Source organism: Protomyctophum bolini (genome assembly GCF_963924005.1).
Source record: "Protomyctophum bolini genome assembly, chromosome: 7".
NCBI lineage: Eukaryota > Metazoa > Chordata > Actinopteri > Myctophiformes > Myctophidae > Protomyctophum > Protomyctophum bolini.
This window is the reverse complement of record NC_137868.1, coordinates 830,291-841,282: the sequence shown is the minus strand read 5'-3', so window position 1 is coordinate 841,282 and position 10,992 is coordinate 830,291. Positions and strand designations below refer to the sequence as shown.

The 10,992-nt window shown below is 49.1% G+C and overlaps 2 protein-coding genes across 2 annotated transcripts in view; both read right to left on the bottom strand.

Moving 5' to 3' along the window:
• aqp10a (aquaporin 10a) overlaps positions 1–6,460 on the bottom strand; it is a gene marked incomplete at both ends in the record, with an annotated part of 20,853 nt that extends 14,393 nt beyond the window's left edge. The window contains 3 exons of the mRNA XM_080767279.1: positions 721–858; positions 4,425–4,551; positions 6,356–6,460. Coding sequence (XP_080623405.1) covers positions 721–858; positions 4,425–4,551; positions 6,356–6,460 — 370 coding nt within the window. The remainder of the gene's footprint in view (positions 1–720; positions 859–4,424; positions 4,552–6,355) is intronic.
• A 4,134-nt stretch (positions 6,461–10,594) lies between these two features.
• Positions 10,595–10,992, bottom strand: part of LOC308317932 (uncharacterized protein) — a gene marked incomplete at its 3' end in the record, with an annotated part of 50,349 nt that continues 49,951 nt past the window's right edge. The window contains exon 14 of the mRNA XM_080767278.1: positions 10,595–10,650. Coding sequence (XP_080623404.1) covers positions 10,595–10,650 — 56 coding nt within the window. The remainder of the gene's footprint in view (positions 10,651–10,992) is intronic.

Sequence of the window (10,992 nt, the reverse complement as noted above, 5' to 3'; positions counted from 1 at the left end):
TGGACCAGGCTGTAGGACCATAGAACTCACCCTGGTAGATCAGGTAGAGACCAGGATCTGGACCAGGCTGTAGGACCATAGAACTCACCCTGGTAGATCAGGTACAGACCAGGATCTGGACCAGGCTGTAGGACCATAGAACTCACCCTGGTAGATCAGGTATAGACCAGGGATCTGGACCAGGCTGTAGGACCATAGAACTCACCCTGGTAGATCAGGTATAGACCAGGGATCTGGACCAGGCTGTAGGACCATAGAACTCACCCTGGTAGATCAGGTACAGACCAGGATCTGGACCAGGCTGTAGGACCATAGAACTCACCCTGGTAGATCAGGTAGAGACCAGGATCTGGACCAGGCTGTAGGACTATAGAACTCACCCTGGTAGATCAGGTACAGACCAGGATCTGGGCCAGGCTGTAGGACCATAGAACTCACCCTGGTAGATCAGGTAGAGACCAGGATCTGGACCAGGCTGTAGGACTATAGAACTCACCATGGTAGATCAGGTAGACCAGGATCTGGGCCAGGCTGTAGGACCATAGAACTCACCCTGGTAGATCAGGTAGACCAGGATCTGGACCAGGCTGTAGGACCATAGAACGCACCCTGGTAGATCAGGTAGACCAGGATCTGGGCCAGGCTGTAGGACTATAGAACGCACCGTGGTAGATCAGGTAGACCAGGATCTGGGCCAGGCTGTAGGACCATAGGACTCACCATGGTAGATCAGGTAGACCAGGCCAGAGGCCGTGTAGGCCCCCAGGACCTGGGCCAGGCTGTAGGGCAGCATTCGGCTCCAGGGAACCCGACCCAGGCAGCAGAAACTCAGCGTCACCGCGGGGTTCAGGTGGGCACCTGGTGGCGGGAGATTAAACCATTCTGACCCGGGATCAGATTCTAGAAAATGTCTATTACATCATGACAGTTTCATATTAACCCATTGTGGTATAATTTGTAAGACACAGACCAGCTAATGATGCCTGGACATCACTAAATGTCATGTGCACATACACGCATGCACATGGATACATAAGTCCTGGTAATAGTGAAACATGATCAGGGTTGGGCACAGAACAGAAAGGCAAGCCAAGACAAAGGCCCATGGGTAATAAATAACTGGGGTCATTGTTAGGGGTTGAGACCCAAGGCAGTGGTCAGACCGTGGACGATCCTGATAGGCCGAGAGCCATATGAACACATGAACGCATGATAGATATAATGCCAGACAAAGAAATATCAGGGCCGGTTGTTCCCCAACTCTCTACCATGTAACTGGGCATGCTCCCCGACGGCATGAGGCCGTCGGAACTATGCTGTTTGCTGTGCTGGGTACTCTGAAATAAACATCAAGGAACATCATCTCGTTGTCTGTCTGCCGTGCACATTTACTCTCCTGTATGGTATTTTAATATACAACAGATGGTACCGAAACCCGACCTTCATGGTGTCTTTTTGTGCCAGTTAGGAGCAGAACCAGCGGTTTTTTATTCAGTCTAATTATTCAGTCTAATTCGAAAACGGGGAGTTTTTGTGGACGGCGACGAAGAATTTCCAGCGGGCCCGACCGTGAGCTTGTCTACGCAGCGGGGATGATGACGACGACCACCGCGATGAGGAGTGTTGCGCAACGGGGACCGAGGCCAGCCGCCAGATGGGTGGACGGTGGAGCGGCCTGCGAGCGAGCCAACATCACGCCGGCGTGAGGACAGCGGTCGCGGGCGGCGAGCAGTGAGATGCAGCACGGCGCGGCGGGGCTTTCCATCATCCATGGCCGATTGACCGACCTAAGCTGAGTGCCTTCGTGGACCTGATCAAGGGGTCTGTGATGAAGACGTTCCAGCCTTTTCTTTTCTCTTCACGAGTGTTCCCAGCTCTGTTGTTTCAGAGTTGGGAGGGGGGAGAGGAGAGATGATGACATCACAGCAGAGAACAGCAGTGAACTTTTTCTCAGCTGAACGGACATTTCAAGGCAACTAAAAGAGCGGCATACAGAAGAAGTTTCCTTTGTCATATCAGAGGCGAAGAGGGACAATACCTTTACTCTGATTACAAATTGTGCGTTGCGTTTGTTTTCAACATGAATTAATAGGCCTCATGTTGGTATGTTTGCCGTATAATTAGATAAATTGAGTCATAAGTAGCCTAATTATGAGTCAATGAGGTGTTTTCCTAGAGATATCAAGAGATATGTGTTATTATAGTTAAACTCTGGCGTTCAATGTTATTTCTTTTTATCTTTTATGGAATCACCACGGGTGGTTAATGGAATCACCGCGGGTGGTTATGGTCAGGATGAGTCCGAGGAAGTGACTCAGGGTATTCTGATATTGTGTCTATTTACTATGTACTAGCATTGGAATAGCAGAGTTTAGTGGTAAAACATGTAGGTTATTGTATATCAAAAAGTGCTCTTGTAACAATGGAGCTGCAAGCGGCATGTCTTGTTTAAATGTCAGTTAACTGTACTAATCATTTCCATTATTCATTGTTTGAGATTACTTATTTGTCAGAATAGTGATTAAATTACAAGGCAATTGGCAGCCGAAAGTTTACAGTGTTTAAAGAGAGTTTGGTTTTACTCTTTGTGGTTCTCTAGGGCTTAAACTGCGATTTTAGCCATAAGAGTTTGAAGTAACATGAAGAGAATTCTCCACTGATCCGAAATTGTATATCTACCCACTGTAATGAAAATCATTTATGGCAAGTAATCTTGAATGTCTGTGTTTGAAAACCATGTTGGGGAACTTCTTATACTGTAATGCTGTTATTTGTGGTGTCTTGAATGTGTGGTGTCCAGCTGAGGGTCAAGGGGGGTATAAGCAACAGTTATGGATATGGACTATACATTTTGTATTCAACAGACAAAGTCTGTTGAAAGGGGGGAATGTGGTATAATTTGTAAGACACAGACCAGCTAATGATGCCTGGACATCACTAAATGTCATGTGCACATACACGCATGCACATGGATACATAAGTCCTGGTAATAGTGAAACATGATCAGGGTTGGGCACAGAACAGAAAGGCAAGCCAAGACAAAGGCCCATGGGTAATAAATAACTGGGGTAATTGTTAGGGGTTGAGACCCAAGGCAGTGGTCAGACCGTGGACGATCCTGATAGGCCGAGAGCCATATGAACACATGAACGCATGATAGATATAATGCCAGACAAAGAAATATCTGGGCCGGTTGTTCCCCAACTCTCTACCATGTAACTGGGCATGCTCCCCGACGGCATGAGGCCGTCGGAACTATGCTGTTTGCTGTGCTGTGTACTCTGAAATAAACACCAAGGAACATCATCTCGTTGTCTGTCTGCCGTGCACATTTACTCTCCTGTATGGTATTGTATTTTAATATACAACACCATTCTGACCTGAGCTTTATTTAGAAGACATGTGTCTATTGCATAGCCTACTGCAGGCCTGGTAGACTAGATCTAGAAGACATGTGTCCAGTGCATAGCCTACTGCAGGCCTGGTTGACTAGATTTAGAAGACATGTGTCCAGTGCATAGCCTACTGCAGGCCTGGTAGACTAGATTTAGAAGACATGTGTCTATTGCATAGCCTACTGCAGGCCTGGTAGACTAGATCTAGAAGACATGTGTCCAGTGCATAGCCTACTGCAGGCCTGGTAGACTAGATCTAGAAGACATGTGTCCAGTGCATAGCCTACTGCAGGCCTGGTAGACTAGATCTAGAAGACATGTGTCCAGTGCATAGCCTACTGCAGGCCTGGTTGACTAGATCTAGAAGACATGTGTCCAGTGCATAGCCTACTGCAGGCCTGGTTGACTCGATTTAGAAGACATGTTGTCCAGTGCATAGCCTACTGCAGGCCTGGTTGACTAGATTTAGAAGACATGCTGTCCAGTGCATAGCCTACTGCAGGCCTGGTTGACTAGATCTAGAAGACATGTGTCCAGTGCATAGCCTACTGCAGGCCTGGTAGACTAGATCTAGAAGACATGTTGTCCAGTGCATAGCCTACTGCAGGCCTGGTAGACTAGATTTAGAAGACATGTTGTCCAGTGCATAGCCTACTGCAGGCCTGGTTGACTAGATCTAGAAGACATGCTGTCCAGTGCATAGCCTACTGCAGGCCTGGTAGACTAGATTTAGAAGACATGTTGTCCAGTGCATAGCCTACTGCAGGCCTGGTTGACTAGATCTAGAAGACATGTTGTCCAGTGCATAGCCTACTGCAGGCCTGGTTGACTAGATCTAGAAGACATGCTGTCCAGTGCATAGCCTACTGCAGGCCTGGTTGACTAGATTTAGAAGACATGTGTCCAGTGCATAGCCTACTGCAGGCCTGGTAGACTAGATTTAGGAGACATGTGTCCAGTGCATAGCCTACTGCAGGCCTGCCTGCCTGTGTGTGTGTGTGTGTGTGTGTGTGTGTGTGTGTGTGTTACCAGAGACTCCCTTGGTCAGGTACATGGCGGCCATCACCCCCACAGAGAACGCCACGTTGGCCGACAGGAACTGGCCTTTGGTGTCCCTGCTGGTCTTCACCTGCGCTGCAGCCGCGCAGCCGAACAGCTGCAGACACAGTGAGCATAACACGGTTACACAGGCTGCTCTGTCTGTGTTGTCTGCGCAGCCGAACAGCTGCAGACACAGTGAGCATAACACGGTTACACAGGCTGCTCTGGCTGTGTTGTCTGCGCAGCCGAGCAGCTGCAGACACAGTGAGCATAACACCGTTACACAGGCTGCTCTGGCTGTGTTGTCTGCGCAGCCGAGCAGCTGCAGACACAGTCCCGCCCCCCCTCGAGAGACCCGGAAAAGAAATCGCCGTTCATTTTTCCTCATAGGCATTTCTTAAAGTATATTTATTTAAAGACGGTTACGCCGCGGACAAAGCCAACTCGGATCGTGACAAATCATGACAACGAACACAATGTTTTGGGGCCGATCATCAAATCATTAGAAAGAAGAAAATAAAGTCAGGAGACAACACTATTTGTTTTGTTTTTTTCTTCTTATAAATTATTTGATCGGCCCAAAACATTGTGTTCATTGTCATGATTTGGTCACGATCCGAGTTGGCTTTGTCCGCGGCGTAACCGTCTTTAAAAAAATACTTTAAGAAAAGCCTATGGGAGAAAAATGCATTGGGATTCATTTCCTGGGCCACTCGTTGTTCTGAAGGGACTGACAAGAAAAAAACAATTAAAAGTATACAACCAAAAAAACAGTGCATATAACAAAGTTTTAAAAACACCGATCGGAAATGCGATTGTGAACAGGTGGGTTTTCTTTCAGTGCAGATTTGAAGGTATAGGAAGTCTCGGAGAATACCGGACGACTCGCCCCGGTGCTTGCCCGTTTTTCCTCCCGGAATTGTCACCAGTGAGGGGGATAACTTTGTAATAATTATGCTATAGGCTGTTTGTATTCCTTTTGGAAAAAATATAAAAAGATACTCCTGTGGAAAGGCTATATTATTTGACTTATATTGACCCTATAAACAATTTAGTATTATTTAGTATATGTACGGTTTCGCCCACTCAAATGGTACCTCGTCAGATAATCCCCACATATCCAACCACTTCTGTGAACAGACTTCACTGTAGTAGCTTTTCATACATTATATTTGTACTAAATTCAAAGTCCAGCCTGTCTGCTATCCAGCCTCTCCCACCCCTCACTGGGGAAGATTCTGGGAGGAAAACAGAAACGGGGCGAGTCTTCTTGTTACCATCTCGGATGCTGCTCTAAACAGTTCTTTTGAAACAATCAGTGCTGGGATTCCTTCAAAATAGAAGCTCTGGGGTGCCGGGAAAACATGGACGCTTTTTTTGCTTGCCTACCTTTCTCTCGTTTCAATATTATGGCTAAATAATCCGTGGCGTTCATATTTCTGAACGAGAGGCAGGTCAGAAGTTAGAAATGAAGAGCTTAGTATATCCATCTGGTCAAAACCACGGAGAGCTCCCTGGATGAGGAGATACGAGGGATTCTTTCTGCAGCGGTAAACACATTCCCACCGGCTACCTTCACATTCAGAAGATCCTGTGTCCAGATGTAATCTCTTGGGGTCTAGTAGGACTATACACTGACACGAAACAAGACAGGAACGCCCAAAAACGTCACATCCGTTTTTTTACCCTGGGCAGAATTTTCACCGAGTGGCGCGCTACGAGCTTGTATAGGTCTGCTATTTTTGAAAAATCGAAGAACGAACTGACATATAGAAACATAGCTTTTTCAGAAAACTGTCATTTTCAAACAGACATTCTTTTAGAATCTGATCTCAGGTCAGAATGGGTTAAACGGACGTCATATACAGTATACATTATACATGAGTATATAGTTCTAGCGCTGGTACAGTGTATCTCACCAGCAGCACGAAGGTCCCCAGGCACTCGGCCATGCACTCTCTGAGCAGCGGGCTGCGGACCCTCGGCGGGCTGCGGACCCTCAGCGCCTCCACGGTGGTCCTCATCACGACGCCCGGGAGAGAAGATCCACACGACCCGACGCTTCCATCCACTGTACCCTGCACGGATATAGGGTCTGTCTGTCTGTCTGTCTGTCTGTTCTGTCTGTCTGTTCTGTCTGTTATGTCTTGTCTGTCCGTCCGTCCGTCTGTCTGTCCCAGGCTGGCCGGTTCCTGTGTTTGTGTCAAAGTCTGCTCTCTAATAATAGATGGAGGTGTGAACCTGTCCAGTAAAGAGATGTACAGTAAAGTATGTAGAGCTGATAACTGATCATTATCGCGGTCTTTATAATGCCTCCATTATTAATGGCTCTGTATCTGCTCATCAATCAGGACTTTGACCGTCATAAAGGCGGTGTGTGTTCAAAGCAGACGAGCACCGTTGTTCCACACATTGATTTATCATTATATACTAGAGATGGAAAGGTATCCGTATCGCCACTTATTCATATCGGTATCGGTGAATATGCCAGTCTAACCAGTGATCCCACACAGGGGTAAGGGGTCGACACTATGCCAGTCTAACCAGTGATCCCACACAGGGGTAAGGAAGGGGTTGACACTATGCCAGTCTAACCAGTGATCCCACACAGGGGTAAGGGGTCGACACTATGCCAGTCTAACCAGTGATCCCACACAGGGGTAAGGGGTTGACACTATGCCAGTCTAACCAGTGATCCCACACAGGGGTAAGGGGTCGACACTATGCCAGTCTAACCAGTGATCCCACACAGGGGTAAGGAAGGGGTTGACACTATGCCAGTCTAACCAGTGATCCCACACAGGGGTAAGGGGTCGACACTATGCCAGTCTAACCAGTGATCCCACACAGGGGTAAGGGGTTGACACTATGCCAGTCTAACCAGTGATCCCACACAGTGGTAAGGGGTCGACACTATGCCAGTCTAACCAGTGATCCCACACAGGGGTAAGGAAGGGGTCGACACTATGCCAGTCTAACCAGTGATCCCACACAGGGGTAAGGGGTCGACACTATGCCAGTCTAACCAGTGATCCCACACAGGGGTAAGGGGTCGACACTATGCCAGTCTAACCAGTGATCCCACACAGGGGTAAGGGGTTGACACTATGCCAGTCTAACCAGTGATCCCACACAGGGGTAAGGGGTTGACACTATGCCAGTCTAACCAGCGATCCCACACAGGGGTAAGGGGTCGACACTATGCCAGTCTAACCAGTGATCCCACACAGGGGTAAGGGGTCGACACTATGCCAGTCTAACCAGTGATCCCACACAGGGGTAAGGAAGGGGTCGACACTATGCCAGTCTAACCAGTGATCCCACACAGGGGTAAGGGGTTGATACTATGCCAGTCTAACCAGTGATCCCACACAGGGGTAAGGGGTTGACACTATGCCAGTCTAACCACAGGGGTAAGGGGTTGACACTATGCCAGTCTAACCAGCGATCCCACACAGGGGTCAAAGTTGCACACTTTGGCCTGATAGAGGGGAAAGGAACTGGTCTCTATACTGCCTCCCCCTGGCCAGCCGGGGCGCCTGATGGAGGGGAAGGGAACTGGTCTCTATACTGCCTCCCCCTGGCCAGCCGGGGCGCCTGATGGAGGGGAAAGGAACTGGTCTCTATACTGCCTCCCCCTGGCCAGCCGGGGCGCCTGATGGAGGGGAAGGGAACTGGTCTCTATACTGCCTCCCCCTGGCCAGCCGGGGCGCCTGATGGAGGGGAAAGGAACTGCTCTCTATACTGCCTCCCCCTGGCCAGCCGGGGCGCCTGATGGAGGGGAAAGGAACTGGTCTCTATACTGCCTCCCCCTGGCCAGCCGGGGCGCCTGATGGAGGGGAAAGGAACTGGTCTCTATACTGCCTCCCCCTGGCCAGCCGGGGCGCCTGATGGAGGGGAAAGGAACTGGTCTCTATACTGCCTCCCCCTGGCCAGCCGGGGCGCCTGATGGAGGGGAAAGGAACTGGTCTCTATACTGCCTCCCCCTGGCCAGCCGGGGCGCCTGATGGAGGGGAAAGGAACTGGTCTCAATACTGCCTCCCCCTGGCCAGCCGGGGCGCCTGATGGAGGGGAAAGGAACTGGTCTCTAAACTGCCTCCCCCTGGCCAGCCGGGGCGCCTGGTGGAGGGGAAAGGAACTGGTCTCTATACTGCCTCCCCCTGGCCAGCCGGGGCGCCTGATGGAGGGGAAAGGAACTGGTCTCTATACTGCCTCCCCCTGGCCAGCCGGGGCGCCTGGTGGAGGGGAAAGGAACTGGTCTCTATACTGCCTCCCCCTGGCCAGCCGGGGCGCCTGATGGAGGGGAAAGGAACTGGTCTCTATACTGCCTCCCCCTGGCCAGCCGGGGCGCCTGATGGAGGGGAAAGGAACTGGTCTCTATACTGCCTCCCCCTGGCCAGCCGGGGCGCCTGATGGAGGGGAAAGGAACTGGTCTCTATACTGCCTCCCCCTGGCCAGCCGGGGCGCCTGATGGAGGGGAAAGGAACTGGTCTCTAAACTGCCTCCCCCTGGCCAGCCGGGGCGCCTGATGGAGGGGGAAAGGAACTGGTCTCTATACTGCCTCCCCCTGGCCAGCCGGGGCGCCTGATGGAGGGGAAAGGAACTGGTCTCTATACTGCCTCCCCCTGGCCAGCCGGGGCGCCTGATGGAGGGGAAAGGAACTGGTCTCTATACTGCCTCCCCCTGGCCAGCCGGGGCGCCTGATGGAGGGGAAAGGAACTGGTTGTAATAACGTGTTCCTTCCACGCGCTACGACCAACCAGGGAAACTCCCCCCTGCCAGGTGAAAAGAAGCAGCTTGGACTCCTCATGCATAAAAGGAAGCATGAGGTCAGTCCGCTGCCCCCCCCAGGTTGGCAGAGGAAGTGCAGCGCCCAGGATTACATCATGTTTGAGTAACCTACGACACCAATACTTTGTGTGTTGCCAGATACACATTTTACAAGCAAAAACAGCAGCACAAGATCAACATTGTTTTCTTCATATACTTTTATATACATTTCTGGCTAGTGACAAAATACTGCAGAATATTATGAGTAGAACTTTTAACCCAAAGTCCAGAAGGGTATTATCTATGTAAACATTGAATTGAATGAGTATACTGCCCATGACGCGGGGACGAAACTGAGCAAAAAGGGACCTCACAATATGTGACGAAATTTGACTGAGGGACTGCGATTGGATTTTTTCATGTCATGTCATATGAAAGCAGGGAACCATAGCTTCAAATATAGATATTGGTTGTTCAGTTTGACCCACCAGTTGTGGAGATATGGCTGATAGAGTAATGTCTGGCAGAGAAACAGGCTTGAAAGGTTCACTTCTGTGGACTATAACATTACACCTATAGCTACATGTTTAAACATTTATTTCATATTTACATGTCAATTTCAGCTCTGACACTTATTTCAGACATGCTCTAGTATGTGAAGAGCCTGCCTGTGCTATTAACTCATTTTGAAAAAAAAAGGAAAAAAAGAAAAAAAACTGGTGAAAAGCTGGAGTTTGCGCGATGGCAGGCTCTCAGTCAAATCTGGTCACATTTATGGCCTGATAGTGTGTTTTGATCGCATCGCATATTAAAGGTAAACACCATAATCTATGTTGATCACCTGAAGCGCTACTAAACACACTTTGGACTGAGGTCGATAAAAAAAAAACATTTTTCTGAAAAACTTGTGTTTCAATGTCAATGGGGCTCAACCTTTTTCAGGTCAAGGACCCCCAAAATTATCTCTATTGGGCCACGGATGCCTATCTCAAAATATGTTGTTCGAGGAGGAATTCTGTTTAGTGGCACTGAATAGACTTATAATTCTGTTTAGTGGCACCGATGAGACTTATAATTCTGTTTAGTGGCACCGATGAGACTTATAACTCACTCTCCATCGGAAGGTCTTTCCACATCGTTTGCATCCAAAAGGTTTCTCCCCCGTATGGTTGCGCTGATGACACTTTAACTCTTGATGCATTCTAAAACTCTTACCACAGAAACATTTAAATGGTTTCTCTCCAGTGTGAAGTCTGCTGTGATTCTTTAGGCTCGAAGCTGTATTGAAAGACTTTCCGCATTGGCCACAGTGGTAGGGTTTCTCTCCCGTGTGAATCCTTAGGTGTGTATTAAAGGAACCCTTTGTATTGAACGTTTTATCACACTGGTCACAGTGGTAGGGTTTCTCTCCCGTGTGAACTCTTAGGTGTACCTTTAAGGCAGCCTGTTGAAAGAACATTTTACCACACAGGTCACATTGGTGGCGTTTCTCTCCAGTGTGAAGTCTGCTGTGACTCTTTAGGCTCGCAGCTGCACTGAAAGACTTGCCGCATTGGTCACAGTGGTAGGGTTTCTCTCCCGTGTGAATCGATAGGTGTCTATTAAAGACACCCTTTTGAGTGAACGTTTTACCACACTGGTCACAGTGGTAGGGTTTCTCTCCAGTGTGAAGTCTGCTGTGACTCTTTAGGCTCCAGGCTGCACTGAAAGACTTGCCGCATTGGCCACAGTGGTAGGGTTTCTCTCCTGTGTGAATCCTTAGGTGTGTATTAAAGGCAGCCTTTAC